This window comes from Phyllostomus discolor, chromosome 8 (assembly GCF_004126475.2).
Source record: "Phyllostomus discolor isolate MPI-MPIP mPhyDis1 chromosome 8, mPhyDis1.pri.v3, whole genome shotgun sequence".
In the NCBI taxonomy this organism is placed as follows: Eukaryota; Metazoa; Chordata; class Mammalia; order Chiroptera; family Phyllostomidae; genus Phyllostomus; species Phyllostomus discolor.
Genome location: NC_040910.2, coordinates 37,679,188 through 37,694,678, shown reverse-complemented (window position 1 = coordinate 37,694,678; position 15,491 = coordinate 37,679,188). Strand labels below are relative to the sequence as shown.

The 15,491-nt window shown below is 54.1% G+C and overlaps 1 protein-coding gene across 1 annotated transcript in view; it reads left to right on the top strand.

The window, feature by feature from the left end:
* Nucleotides 1-15,491, top strand: part of TCF3 (transcription factor 3) — a 35,119-nt gene that overhangs the window by 13,126 nt on the left and 6,502 nt on the right. Inside the window, 13 exon segments of the mRNA XM_028519759.2 lie at nt 5,375-5,445; nt 5,677-5,755; nt 8,434-8,501; nt 10,107-10,239; nt 11,229-11,278; nt 12,482-12,584; nt 12,668-12,837; nt 12,937-13,066; nt 13,565-13,623; nt 13,749-13,827; nt 14,660-14,733; nt 15,120-15,281; nt 15,363-15,486. Of these exon segments, the coding sequence (XP_028375560.1) occupies nt 5,375-5,445; nt 5,677-5,755; nt 8,434-8,501; nt 10,107-10,239; nt 11,229-11,278; nt 12,482-12,584; nt 12,668-12,837; nt 12,937-13,066; nt 13,565-13,623; nt 13,749-13,827; nt 14,660-14,733; nt 15,120-15,281; nt 15,363-15,486 (1,302 nt within the window).

The following is a 15,491-nucleotide window of genomic DNA, read 5'->3' as shown; positions in this document are numbered from 1 at the left end:
CCCTGATATTCAGCATAAATAAATTGCCACTTTTTAAAAACAGCGTTTCTCTTCATTAACAAGCTGTGTGTGTGCGCGTCCTCAGAAAAGTGACTCTGCTGCTTATTATGAGACCTTGAGCAAAGGACAGAATTTTTGTGCCTCAGTTTCTCATCTGTCAAATGGGGATGTTAGCAGCCATTGTAAGGATCTGGCGGGATTAACGAGGAGAAATATCCAGAGCAGGGTGGCACCTGCAGGCCCCCAGCCCTGTTCTTGCTGCAGTGGCATCTTCACTTCAGGGCTGATGGGATCGCTCTCCCCAGACCCATCACATACACCCGACTTGCATGTCTGTGTTTGACCCCTCCCAGTCTGGAGTATATCTTCAGGGATGATTTCCAACAAGGGAACATGGTGATGTTTGCCTTGCATGTGGCAGTTGGGAGTAGAATCCTTGGCCACCACCAACTTTCCCACCTTCACCTGTGCAGTGCAGGTTGCATGCGATTGTCCTCCCATGCTACTCAGTGAATGGGCATATGTTTATCTTAATCTTGCATGCCTTTTTATTCATTTTCGGAGGTTGCCAGTGAGCCCTTAAGATCTCTGTCTCAGAAATGCTTGGTCAAACTGTACTTGAACGACAATTTAAGTAAGTAAGTAAATAAATAAATAAATAAGAAGTGCTTGGTCAGCTATGTCCTCCACTCTAGTTTGGGGTGTTTTTTCTGTTCCCTCGAGGGATGCCAGCTCTCCAGTGTTGGGTCTCCTGTCGTCTCATTTAGATCTTCATGTCCATTGTCTCAGAATTCCTTTTCCCCTGTGTTTAGGGGCATTTACAGAACTTTCCCTCTTCATTAATCACCTTTTCTGCTCCATCTGTCCTGCCTTTGCTTCCATTGATGCTACTTTTTAAAATCTGTAAATTCAGTGCATGAACTCCTTTTCTTAGTTTTTCCTGGTTCCTCTCTTTCTCTCTGAAATCTCATCTTTCTTCCAAAGAACTGTGTGCTCTGTAATTTCCTTGCGGGTGTGTGGAGGTTGCTGTCTTAGATATACTTCTCTGTTTCTGGGATAAATCCTGAATCCGTGAGTTTGGTCCATGTTTTGTGTTCGTGTTTGTCTCTTGCAGGGAGGTTGCAGGTTGGCCTCTAAGCTCATATTTGGGAGTGGGAGGGTGCAGATTCTCCCATCCCCACCCTTGGATACCTCATAGGTTCCACTTGAGACTGGAGCAAGAGGGGGTCTTAATGTTATCACTGCGGTTTTGGATCTGAAATTCACAGGAGGGAGCAGATGGGCCAACTTCTGCAGCTAAGGGACCCCAGTTCTCTGAATTATTCCTTCTTTGTTGGGACACTTCATCTGAGAGCTGGCTCCACCCACTAGGGAAGCCCCAGGGTTGGGAGTCAGTACCCTGGGAGTTCAGGAAGTTTTGGGTTGGGGGCCCCCTTCTCTTAGAAAGGATGGAATGTGGCCTCCATTCACCTCTCCAGACTCAGATCTGCTTGTCTGGGTGGGGAGCATGGGGCTCTGCCCTTCTGCTTCCTGCTCCCCATTTCATGGGCACATACAACGTTATAAAGGGGGCAAGTGATAAAAAGGGGTGAAATATAAACAAGAAGATTTGGATTTGGGCCACAACCTGGCATTCTCTCTGGAGCTTTCCTGTAAGTGTGAAGTAATATGTCGCCATTCCTACCCCCTGCCATTGGTGAGAACCCACAGCCCCACTCAAAAGGAAGGACTGTCCCCAAATCAAAACCCATGTTGCTCTCACCACCACCCTCCCTCTAATCCCCACCACTCGTGGGAGACCCCAGGCACTGCAGGGCCAAACCCAGGCAGAGCAGTCAAATGGCCACCATTTGGTTTCTTGGGGATTGTAATTTTAGGGGAAAGCTGGAGGAAGAGCAGATGGGCTTCAGGTCACATCGGCCACCTGAGAAAACCCAAAAAGAAAGTCATTACTTGAGTGCTGGCTGAATAGTTGCTCTTAAAGGTGTTGTTAATTTTTCTCAGATGTGATTATGGTCCATGGTGGTTATTTTTATTATTGTTATTATTTTAGGCTTTATCTTTTGGGACCACACTGTCCAGTATAGCAGCCACTAGCCACACAGGGCCATCTAAATTTGCATTAATTAGAATCACAGAGTTGGACGTTCTTTAACAGCTCTGTGTGGCCACTGAACAGGATAGATGTTGTGATCGTGGCAGAAGGTCCTGTTGGAGGCAGGTTAGGTTATTTGTGGGTATACTGAGGATGTGGGAAACAATGTGAAGGCTGTTTGAGAGAGTCAGCCCTGTACAGGGATGCTGAGGTTGCATAGAGAACCCTGGGCTGGAAGACCTGCAGGGTGGCTTCCCTGAAGGGGGATGAGGAACCAGCAGGTGTGGGGACCACCAGGACAGAGCTGGGCAGGGGCAGAGGTCTTGGAGGTGGTCAGGGAGGAGCCTGGTCTCTGCCCTGAGAGCAGTGGAGAGCCATGGCAAGAATTAGAGGGAGGGGAGAGCCAAGTTTTGCTTCTGAAAGCTCTGTTGGGACTGCGTGGGGTGGAGTGTGGTCAGGATACCTGGGAGGGCACTGCTGTAGGGGTGCAGCTGGTGCCAGTCAGAGGGTCAGAGGCAGCAATGAGGGACAGAGAGGGGATCCAGCTCCCTGGTAAGGGAGTGCTTGCAGAACTGGACTGAAGAATGAAGCCCCCAGGCTAGGCTGACAACCACCTGGTTATACTTGTGGAGGCTTGGGGTAGGGACAGTGGACAAGGTACCATGACTATCTGGGTTTTGCCCATCCCACATGGTAATCCTGCTTGCTCCTGGTACCAAATTCTGATGGTACCGAATCCTGGTGGTCGGGCTTCTTCATACAAAGGAGCCAGCTCCTGAAATCTTTCTACTCACTAGGGCCAGTGGATCCCCACAAAAGGCCAGGCAGTGCATGTGTGGAGGCTGGGCAGGCTCTATTGTAACTAATATACTCCATGATGTTGTAGCATAAGCTGCTGTAGACAGCAGTTGTAGACAGCAGCTTATGGGGGTCAAAAGTGTGTCCATGTGCTAATAGAACTTTATTTATAAAAGCAGTTGGGGGCCAGACTTGGTCTAAGGGCCCTGGTTTGCTGATCCTGCCGCAGAGGAATTCTGCACAGGACATGGGCCATATGGTCCCAGCCACACTGAGCGTCTTTCAGAGGCCACTCCCCCAGTTCATCAGGCAAGGTGCAGCCCTCAGTCACATGGCGGAGTCACCTCTCCACCAGACACCAGCTGTGCCACCCACTCCACAGCAGTCTTTGTCATCCTAAAGCCACCTTGGCTAGTGGGCAGTGCCATCACCCCCAGCCGACTCGAACTGGGACTGGAGCTTGGGGGATGGGCAGCACCCTTAGGTCCCGTATGCGCTCTGCTCCATCAGCACCTCCCTCTTCCGGAGGCAGCTGAACTGGATCTGAGTGCACAGATTTTCCCAGGCACCAACCCCCCCCACTCCCCGCCTGCCTGCCACACCAGCATGTCATATCCAACAGTTTTTTTAGAAAGAGATAAATCATTTAAAAAAAAAAAAACTACACTTTGACAGCAATGTCTTGTTCTATTGGTATGTTTCAGTTAGAACATGAACAAGAAGGAATGGGTTATTTAAATGCATACCTTAATCGGTAGGGGTGTTAATGACCATTAATGAAAGTAATGAGGGAGGGAAAGGCTGTCCCTATTTTTGTCATTAACAGAAGGAAATATGGGGGCTGGGGAGAGGGCTTTTTCCAGAAAGGCCCTTTGCTAGGCATTCACAGGGCCCATGTGATGGGGGAGTCCCTGGGCCCCAGGAGTGCCCTTCACCACTGCCAGGCCTTAGGGAATGAGGGCTGTTCCAGAAGGGGAAGGGACAAAGGCAAATACCCATAGAGGGAAACTGAGGCTCCAGGTGTGGTAGCACTTTACCCAAGGTCACCCCTGCCTCCCTAGCAGCTCTCCTTCCCCATAGCCCAAGTTGGGGTTCAGGACCTTTTGGTACAAATACTTCCAAATCTGGTAGGCCACAGAATGAATGGATTCCTGGAGACTCCCACCCCCCGCCAAGCCCCCACTGTAATCACATTGAAAATTTTTTATTAGAAAACAAAATCTAAATGAGATTCATGAATATTCATCAGGATGGGAGATATACATAATCATGCAAATTAGACAGCAATTAAACACCAGTTCTTTGGGGGGAATGATTAACACAATGCCACTGAAACAGAAGGATACAATTTGAAGGAAATTTTGGTACAGGTGAGCAGGGGAGGGCAGGAGACACAGTATAGGATTTGGGATGGGTTCATGGGAACGCCAGCATGTTGGGTTGGAAGTATGGTGGAAGTGAGGTTGTGCTGGTACAGGTGCCCCCTTACCCCAGGTCCCCTCCTCCCCAGTTCTGCCAAGTGGGCCTATTCATAACCCCAGATGGTTATGGAGGGAAACGGAAGTGCAGATAGGGAGGGGCCTGGGCATGCACCCCTTCTGCGTGTCCAGGCCTTGTGCTCTGTGGGCCCTGATGGATGGGGTGGGCTCTCTGGCCCAGGACAGATGTGGGCCCAGGCTTCTGCCCCATGGGGAAGATTTCAAGTTCTGGGTGGGTGCCTGGTGCCTGGGAGAGTGTCCAGGGAGATAAGGCCCCACCCTGCCCTGCCCCTTGAGACCAGGGTCCTCTCCCCATGCTGGTTAACCCAGGTTACACCTTGGGCCTCTGGCCTCCCAGCCTGGCAGGCCAGTGGCAGGAGCCTTGGTTTGTTCCTAATGTGGATTTGGTTCCACCCAGGAGAGGCTGCCAGCCTGTGCCTGCTGGGTAGTCAGTGGAAGCTGCCGCTATTATTTAAACAAAGGGATGGCCCACATCCTGAACTGGCAGAGATGGGCAAGGGGAGATTTGTACGTTCCCAAGATCTAAGCCAATCACTTGCTTGTGCCCTTGTGAGCCTTTCTTGCAGGGTCAAGAGAGACAGAACCTGATACAGGTGCCCCAGCCCTTGTGGTCAGGGCTGGGCCAGAGGGAGGGGCCTGGGGCTTGAGGAAGGAGGCTCAGTTTAAGTGAGGGGTCTGCCCAGGATAGGCATGGTGAATAAGGTTTTGATGAATGGGTAGGAGTTTGCCAGCAGTGGTAGCTGATGGAATTTTTTACTGAGCTGCAGGCCTAGAAGTATGCTAAGTGCCAGGGTGTCTGGTGCACTTGCCACTGACAGTGCTATCCGTGTGGGCAGAGCTGGAGGTGGGTGCATCTAAGTAGGTATAGGTCCAGAAAGCATGCAGAATCAAGTAAGGGCTCCCCCCTGAGGTGGTGGGGAACTGACTTTAGAGCTGGGTGGGCGGGGATGAGGGTGACCCTCTCTCTCTTCCTGTCCTGCAGGTCTGGAGGACCGGCCCAGCCCAGGCTCCTGGGCCACTGGTGACCAGAACAGCTCCTTCGACCCCAACCGGGTGAGGAGCTGCTGCTGGGCCTGAGACCCTGCATTTCCCTTTTCCAGGGGAGGGGAGCATATGGGGAAACTAAGGCTCAGAGGGCGAAGTCAGGTGCCTACTTGGTCTTCAGGGACTTTGGGCTTAGAGATATGGGTTAAAGTCATGGCTCGGGCACTCGGAAGCTCACCTGTTTCCCTGCCTGTAAACAGCGTGCCCCAGCACCTCTCATCCCCACCCATTTCTCAGCAGACATACAGCGAAGGCACCCACTTCAGTGAGTCCCATGGCAGCCTCTCTTCGTCCACATTCCTGGGACCAGGGCTTGGAGGTGAGTGTTCTTGGAGCACAGCCCCTTCCCCAACCCCCGAGTGGGGACTCTGGGGTGTAGTCAGCACACTCAGCAGCAACACTTTTGGACAATCACTTGGAACAGAGGGTGTGGGTGAGTATGGCCCTCAAGTCTGTAGGGGCTGGCCAAGTCCCCACCAGGAAGTGGACTTGGGCATCCTGGTGACTCAGGCCATCGTAGCCTGCTCTCCCCGACCGTGAGAATCAGGACTCGGCAGGCCTGAGCTCAAGTTTCACCCACCGGTCCAGGTTGAGGTTGTCCCCTTTCTTGCATCGGTTTCTCCACCTTTGATACAGGGATACTCACAGAACCTTCCTTGCAGCAGGCAGTGAGGTCTTACCCAGAGTGCCAGGTCCCACAGGCAACCCTCCCCACTGCCCATCCCGGAGATAACCAAACAGAGGCCAAGCAGGAAGGGACCTGTCCAGGTGTCTATGGCTGGTCAGGGGCTGGCCAAGTTTCTGTCCACTGGGACTGTCAGCGATTTGATGGTTGTTCTGTGTACGATCCTCCCACCAGGGGACCATGGGAGGAGCCCTGCTGAGCCTTGGCACCCCCTTTCCAGTTCTGCAAAGCTGGCGTCTCTGGGGCAGAGGGTCATATGCTGTTGTCCTGCATCAGTTTCCTACCTCAGAGCTGGGGCTATAGGTGGGGTTTTCATTTTAGTTCACTGCCTGAGTCCTGAGATGGTGTCTTTCCAGTTAAAGCTGGGTGGGATCTGCTCATCTCAGCACTGCCGTTAGTGGTTTGTAGGCCAAGGTGGCTGCTGGGAAAGTGGGTGTGTAGACTGGGACCCTTGGCATGAGTGACCAGTCAGTGGGGAAACTAAGCCCAAAGGCCTTTGTGCTGAACCCTGAGGGGACAGTACCTTCCAGATCCCACAGGTCATTTGTCACTTGCCAGGCCCAGGACTGGGTACATGGTAGGGCTGGACGGACATGTGTGACCGGAGAGGAATCATGGCAGGGGATGGCATCCATGCACCCACTTCATGTGGCAAGAGTCTGTGCCCATTTCCCAGACCAGGAAGTAAGGCTTAGCCCATGTGGCTTCTGGTGGCCTCTGCTGGCCTCTACACTTGCAGCTGTTCCCCTCTGCTGTTCCTTCCGCCTCTTCCTGGCACAGGCAGTTCCCACGCTCAGCCTGGTCAGCAGGGTCCAGAGCTAGCTGTGTCCCAGGTCCACCATATGCCCTGTGGCCAAGGAGCTCAGCAAGTGCAGCTTAGAACCCACACCAAGCCTGGTGGGGAGGTGGGTGCAGCCTTGGTATCCCTGGTCCTGTTTCTCAGCCATCGATGGGGCTGGTAGGGCTGGTATGGCTGACAGGCTTGGTGACAAACATGGCAGGGTAACAGGCAGTAAGGACCCTGGGGGAGTGGGTGTGTGGGCTAGGACATCCACTCCCCAAGGGGTAGGGCCAGTCTGTTCCCAGGTGGCCCCAGCCTAGTCTGCTCCTGATGAGACTCTGGTCATTTTATTCTCTGCTGTTTGTCCTCCGCCCACCCTCATACACTGGTATGCAGATCCAGCACATGGATTAGGTGCCTGGTGAGGCTCATGGCCTTAGCATGGTCCTCTCCTAGAGCCCCAGCTTCTCCTTGCCTCTCTCACCCTTTGGAAACCCCTATTTGACACCTGCCATATGCAGGACCTAAACCAGGGCAGACCTGTCTAGCAGGGAGAGCTGAGTCTGGGAGGTGAAGCTGCTTCCCTAGGCAGAGCCCAGAGCCCCGGCGGGGCCTTCCAGCTTTGCTCTCAGCACCTCCCTGAGAGGAAGGAAGTGCTGGTGTTACCCCATTTACTCACTGGACTGAGGGTGAACCCCTCTAACCTCTGGGTCTCAGTTTGCTCATCCCTAAGAGGACCCAGTGTCACCTGCCCTGAGGGGTTCTGGGTATGGGTATGGTCCCTCTCCCTGCCCCCAGCAGCCTTTGCTTTAGGAGCCTAGTCGGAATTGCACTTTTAAAATAAAGAAAACAGGAGATTTTTCCCCCCTAGCTAGAGAATAATGCAAATTAGTCACCTGAGTGTTCTGATTCCTCCCTCACATTGAGATTGGCACCCAGTGTAAACCAATTAAATGTCTCAGCTATTGATTGATTCAGGTACTTGCTTCAGGCAAGGCTGAATCCAGGTATCTGTAGAGCAGCAAGAGTCTGTCCACACTGGTGGCTGTCAGGCATGGTGTGTCCCCACAGTTCAAGGTGTCACCTGCTCACATAGGAGGGGCCCCTTCTCACCAAATCACATGCTGGTTTGTGAACTAACCCCTGGCAGGGGCCTGGGTTCTGAACTTTGAAGACTCAAGGTACCCCTGCCTCCAGCCTGACCCCTGGGGAGTCAACATCTCATGACCTTGAATGGAGGATATGAAATTCAGAGGGCAGGGGTCACTGAACTTGGCACTATCATACCTCAGAATAGGATGTGTAGGGGGTCTTGGTGGACTTGCATATGCCCCTGTGGGTAATGAGGGAGGGAATGATGTCTGCCTGGACCCCTGCTTGTCTGCCAGTCCAATGGGGAGACCAGCATCTTACCTGGTTTTCTTAATGTTGTGTACTTGTGGAGCCTCTGCTGTACGCAGGCACATGCCAGGTGCTAGGGATGCTACCTCCCTGGGGTCAGCCCTGAGTGACCCTCTTTTCTTCCCCCCAGGCAAGGGCGGTGAGCGGAGCACGTATACTGCCTTTGGGAGAGACGCAGGTGTTGGGGGCTTGACTCAGGTGAGGCTGTGTGTAGGGTGGGGACTGCTGGGGCCCATTGGCACCCAGCTGTCTGCAGAACCCAGAGAATGGGATATGTGTGACCCCAATTTTCACACTGGAGGGTCATTGCAAGTGGGCAGGGACAGGCCAGGGGCTGGAGAGGGTGCGATGGAGGCTGCAGTCACTGTTCCACCCATCCATTTCTTACCTACGTTTTAAATTTGTAATTTTTACAAAATTTATGTATTGACTTTAGAGAAGAAAGGGGAGAGAGAGAAACGTTGATCTATTGTTCCTATTACTTACGCATTCATGGGTTGATTCTTGCATGTGCCCTGACCTGGGATCAAACCTTAGTATATTGAGACAATGCTCTAACCAAGCTACCTGGCCAGGGCAACGGTTTAAATTTTAAACAGATTGGTCAGTTTCCTTCCTTGATATGTGGAAGGGTTCCCTGGCTGAGCCAAGTCCTGATCATTCTTCTGGCAGCAGCTGAAATAGCACAGGGTCCAGGGGCAGGCTTTGCTGGCCATGAGTGGACAAAGGCAGGGGAGGTCACAGCCTCATGGCCCCCCACCTGGGGACCACTGTACACAGCTGGAGATGCTCAGAGAGACACCGGCATGCAGAGAAATCAAGGCTATCCCAGCAGCCTTGGGCCCCTGCCCCTTGCTCTTCCCAGAGAGCTCACCCCACTGGTCCCCAGGCAAACCTGTATACTCGCCCAGCTGTAAGGCTGACAACACTGACTGGCCACAGTGGTCACGTGTGGCCTCTTGTCCTAGTCACCATTTGGGCATCCTCCCTGCCATACCTGAGGGTTTCATTCCTGTTTTGTGCTGTGCCTACTGAATCTCAGGCTGCAGCTAGGCCTTGCCCCAAGTGACAAGGTGACATAGGTGACCACCTGTGTGCACATCAAACATGAGCCAGAGTGGCAGCAGAGCACCAACTGGGCACCAGACCCTGTGCCAAGGACAGAGCTCATAAGGACACCCCCTCAGCCAACACGCCCATTTTACAGATGGGAAAGATCAGGCATAGAGCATCCACTTCCATGGAGCCTTGAACCCCAGTCACTCAAGCTCCCAAGGGAATAAGGCCCATTTCGAATTAATTATGAAGAAATAAATTAGCCCTGGCTGCCATAACTCAGTGGATTGAGTGCGGGCTGTGAACCAAAGCATCGCAGGTTCAATTACCAGTCAGGGCACATGCCTGAGTTGCAGGCCACTGCCCCCAACAACTGCACATTGATGTTTCTCTCTCTCTTTCTCCCTCCCTTCCCTCTCTAAAAATAAATGAATAAAATCTTAAAAAAAAAAAAGAAAGTAAATTGTCTACTGTAAGAAAAAAGACACAAAACAACCAGAGGTTGCTGATACCTAGACAGATGCACACGTTTGTGTGCTCTGCATCCCAGAACGGGAGGGTGGCGGTGGGGGGGGGGGGGTCATCAGACTGTTTTTCTTAAGAATCATGCTGCAGCATACAGTTGCTGCATGACAGGTGTCAGGTGAGACGTGTCTCAGGCAGGGGTCACTGTAACCCCTTGGATGGCCAGGCTGGGTGCTGGATACCAGCCCAGCCCCTGGTGATGACTTCCCCTCGCCTCCTCAGGCTGGCTTCCTGCCCAGCGAGCTGGCCCTCAGCAGCCCTGGGCCACTGTCCCCCTCAGGCGTCAAGAGCGGATCTCAGTATTACTCTTCCTACCCCAGCCATGCTCGGCGGAGAGCCGCAGACAGCGGCCTGGGTGAGTGAGTCCACTGTCAGGGTTGATGGGCCCAGGGGTGAAGGACATGAAAGGGGTCAGCCCCACTGTGTGCCTCTCAGGCCCTGGACAGACTGGGAGATCAGATAGATAAAGGGATGGGTAGTGCACCTAGAAGGAAACAGTGGATTCTTGTTATTTGTAGAGGTTTTGTCCTATGACGTCACCATAAACACTGATCTTCTGCAGAAGTGCAAGGGTAGGTTCCTGCCAGCCTCCGGTCACAGCTGATCAACACCTAACTTTGTGTCAAGTGTCTTTCTGTCTAAAGACACCTTATTTCACATATATCATAGATTCATTAACAGAACTCGCCCATGTCGGGCTTGATTGTGGCTGATCTAACACATACTTTTCACATCCCGGTAGTTTTTGCTCCCAGGGGACAGTAGCCAGCACCATGGCACCACACACCCATGGGGAGTGTTTCAAGCAGCAAAATCACCACAAAACATGAAAATCAAGGTTCTCAATAGACAGAAAGGGACCCTGATTTGCAGTCTGAGCTGGAATTGGAAGGCAAAGTGCTGCCTGGGCCCCCTCAGTGGGCACGTGCATGGTAGCTGCCCAGGTTTCCCTAGCACACCGCGTGTGTGGCTTGGGGGAACTGACTTTGGCAGGTTTGCAAGTCTGGGATCTGTGAATAGAGAATCAGCTGTGGGGGTTGGGGGGGCGGAGTGGAGGGCTTTGGATCAGGGTTGTGGCTGAAGTCCCCCTTTCCTCCCCACTTTCCGGACTCCCTGCCTCAGACCACCCACCCCCTGGTTCTTGCACATTGTCAGATCTCTGTGTGAGGACCCAAGCCCTTGTTTAAATAATTCCATTAAAAGGGAAGCTCAGGGGCCTCTTCTGTGACGTATAGGGGTGGCTGTCTCCTGACACCCCCGGTGATAGATATACCCCTGGGTCTGGAAGGATTCCTGTGTAACCCTGGCTGGATGGGGGTGGCTCACTCCTTTTACTCCAAACAGACACGCAGCCCAAGAAAGTCCGGAAAGTGCCGCCAGGTCTTCCATCCTCGGTGAGTGGTGGGGTGGATCAGAGGCCATGCAGTGTGTCGGAGCATGGGGCGGTGGGGCTGGACTGTGTGTGCTGCTGTAGCTGGGAATGTGTGGCCTCCTGAGTATGGGCACATAGGTCCTCAGCCAAAACCCCGCAGCTAGACTGGCCAGTCAGCTGGACTTTTGCCCTGAGGCCTCAGCTCTGACCAGAGACCATCTCAGGGAGTTTGGAAAGTTCTTCCTAGAGTCTAGTCTCAACCCTCCTACTTTTAAGAGATCGTGTCCTGTGGTGCCATAGAAAGGGTGTGGATGGGGTCCTGTGGGTGGAGCAGCTGTGGACACCCTGTGGGCCAGTTTGGAGGTCCCTCCCCTCCACTCTGTCCACCCAGGTTCAAGCCTGCCTGTGTCCCCACCCTCTGCCTGTAGACTGGCAGGTACCAGGCCCAGCAGATGGTGCTGGGCCATTCATGCTTTAACCATGGGAAGAAAAGGCATTTTGCCTGTTTCCTTGGGTTGGCTCTGCGCGGGCCTCCAGGAGCCTGTGGGCCTAGAGGTCAAACAGAGCCCCCACAGGTAAACTGAGGCCACAGGCTCAGGGTTAGTGTCAGAGGTTGACATTCACAGCAGGAGGTATAGTCGGGCTCAGGCGGTTTTCAGACTTGATTCCTGATGTCATTGACTCCCCCATTTTTTGCACCTACATCCCCACCCCAGTTCCTAAAGCAGAGAGACCCTTGGGCCCACCTCACCACGCTAGCACTCTGTGTGCCTTACTCTACTCCAGGGCTCTGGCAGACGTTATCAGTTGATCCCAGCACTTTCTCCTGGGCCCCGCCTTAGTTTCAGGCAGTGCTCACTGCTCAGAGTTGGCACTGATCCTAGAAGACCTTTGCTATCACCCTGCTCTGGGGCACCCCGGGTGGTATGTTAGTCTAGGGCCCTGTCTCTGAGGCCCCTGGGTCTTGTATGATCAAGGCTGAGGTCAAGGGAAGTTCCAGCATTGGGGAAACAAGGAAGGAAGAAGGGCTGGGCTTTAATGGATCAAAAGGAGTTTGTTGGATTAAAGAGGGAAAAGGAATTCTCTGCAAGAAGCCCAGCTCTAGAAGGGGCTTGTGGGTCAGACTGCTGTCCAAGTGGAGGGCAGGACTGGGGAAGGGGGTAGCCAAGGGGTGGGGATAGGTTAGTCCTGCCCTTCTTGTCCATGCCCACCTACCTGCCCACAGGTGTACCCACCCAGCTCAGGTGATGACTACGGCAGGGATGCCACCCCCTACCCATCTGCCAAGACCCCCAGCAGCACCTACCCGGCCCCCTTCTACATGGCAGGTATGTGGGAGCTCACCCGAGACAGCTAGGACAGGGCCCAGGTCCCTCTGCCCGTCTACCTCACTATCCCCTCCTCTCTACAGATGGCAGCCTGCACCCCTCGGCCGAGCTCTGGAGCCCCCCAGGCCAGGCGGGCTTCGGGCCTATGCTGGGTGGGGGCTCATCCCCACTGCCCCTCCCGCCGGGTGGCGGCAGCTCTGTGGGCAGTGGTAGTGGCAGTGGGTTTGGTGGCCTGCACCAGCACGAGCGCATGGTAGGCCCCTTGGGATGGAGTGGGGGTGTGCATTTGGGTAGCACCCTTTCTGACTCCCTTTGACCCCATCTGACCTCCTCCTACCCCATCCCACCACAGGGCTACCAACTGCACAGTGTGGAGGTGAATGGTGGGCTCCCGGCTGTGTCCACTTTCTCGGCCCCCACCGCTGCCTATGGCAGTATTGCCAGCCACACACCCCCCGTCAGTGGGGCCGACAGCCTCATGGGTATGGCCCCCCTCACCCCGCCCTCATATGCCCTTGTTATTAACAACATCCTCCCTCTCCTGGGATCAGCTCAGGCTCCTCCTCCAAGTTTCTAATGTTTGAAAATGGCTTATCACCTTGAAATACTTTCCATTTAACCCCTTCCTGCTTTTTGTGCTATTGTTGCTGTGCTTTTTAGTGATGCGTTAATTTTAAGTCCCACAAAAAAAAAATGACTTTGAGGAGTGAATTCCCCCACTTAACCTCTGGGAAAACTGACTCAGAGAGGGGATCTCTCACTTCAGGGACCACGGTCTGCCTGTCTCCAGAGCCTCCACAGAGGCAGGTGGTGAGATATCAGGCAGAAATCAGACCAAAACTGCTGAGCTTGGGTATCCATGCCCAGCAGCTAAGTACAGAAGGGAGATCCCTGTCAGCTGCAGTATCCAAGCCAAGCTCAAGTAGAGTTGTGGGGATGCCTAATCCTTGAGGTTGGGTCTCACCTCTGTATACCCACAGGCTCTCGAGGGACTACAGCTGGCAGTTCTGGGGACGCCCTTGGGAAGGCGCTGGCCTCGGTAAGGCTCAAGGCAGGGGTTAGGTGGGACGGGTGGGTGTAACAGGGGTGTTTGGGCCAGTGACTGTGAGGCCAGCCCCTGACCGGCTTGCCTGGTGGTCCTGTCTCTCCTTATCCCCATTTCAGATCTACTCTCCGGATCACTCAAGCAATAACTTCTCGTCTAGCCCCTCCACCCCCGTGGGCTCCCCACAGGGTCTGGCAGGTCTGTACTGGGTGCTGACGGGGTGCGCTGGGTGCGCTGTGTCCACTGCCTCCAGTCTGGGGCGGGTGGGTGGGAAGGAGTCAGGCTGCATCATGGGTTGGGGAACTGCACAGACCACCGGTCTTGCAGTTTATGTTCCTGTGGGCATCCAGCAAGGCTTCCAGGAGGAGGTCTCTAAGCCAGGAATCTTAGGCCACACAGCACGGCCAAGGCCAGGAGGCAGGACCCACCAGGTCTGTGCTAGTGAGTGTGAGTGGCATAAGAGATTCAACAGCCAGGGTGGAGATGCCCGAATCAGAGCAGTGGACCTGAGGCTCTCACCTGGACTCCAGAACGTGCACATATTGGTGTTTGTCCCCCTGGCAGCTAGTAGTTAGGCCCCAATGTATGCCCTGTGCTTGCTGTGCCAAAGGGGCCAAGTCCTATTCCTCCTTTCTCTGTTCCCTGCAAAGAGTAGTGAGAGCAGAGATTTTTGGAAGACCTGTGTAGTAGAGCAGGACTAGGAGGAGCTGGCTTTTAGGGCACCTACTGTGTGCCTCTGAGCCAGCAATCTTCCGTGTGGGGAAAAAGGGGTTGTTGATTGTGTGTGGGGGAAACTGAGGCTTGGGAGAAGTGAATCTGCCTGGACCTAGTTGGCCTCACCTCACCACCCTGCAACAGCTCTTGTGGATGCGGGCGCCCCCGTGTGGCCAGTCTGGGTATCAGACCACTCAGCTTCCTCAACCCTGCCTTCCAGATTCCGTCCTCCCTCCTCCCTCCCTCCCTCTCTGGATCAGGCTCCACTAACACCTTTCTTTAAGTTCTCCATTCATGTGTCTCCTACCTTTTCCAGGGACATCACAGTGGCCCCGAGCAGGAGCCCCCGGTGCCTTATCCCCTAGTTACGACGGGGGTCTCCACAGCCTGGTGAGCTTCCTATGTGGCTGGTGAGGGGAAGGGGTGGAGGTGCTTGTAGACAGACATGGGGTGCCTGTGGATGGGCATGGAGATGCTGGTTCCCAGGGCACAAGAGGCAGCTGATGGGGGTGGCTCAGCATGTCTGCTGTGGCTGCATTTCATGTGACTCTGAAAATGAGTCCCATAAGAAAGCCATTAGATCTCACGTGACCAGCAGGATTTTCTTTACAGCACAGATACCCCTTTGACAAGAATGAACTTCATCATTAATTTGTTGGAAATAAGGTCCAGCACTGTGTCCGTGGCCAGTGCAGGCACATGTTTCAGTCCAGGTCACATAGGGCTAGGTGGGGGTCCTGGCAGCCAGGCCACTCACCCCACCACCACCCCTACAGCAGAACAAGATGGAAGACCACCTGGATGAGGCCATCCATGTGCTCCGCAGTCACGCCGTGGGTACCTCAGGCGACATGCATGGGCTACTGCCTAGCCACGGAACACTGGCTTCGGGCTTTGCCGGCCCTGTCATGCCGCTGGGCGGGCGGCACACCAGCTTGGTGAGTTCTGGGCAAGGGAGGGACCCGGAGGGTGGGTAGTGGGATCCTTGCCAGCCCTGACTCTTCACTACTGGTCCCTAGGTTGGAGGCAGCCACTCGGAGGACAGCCTCCCCGGCAATGGCAGCCTCATGCACAACCACGTGGTCCTCCCCAGCCAGCCCAGCACCCTCCCTGACCTCTCTCGGCCTCCCGACTCCTACAGTGGTAAG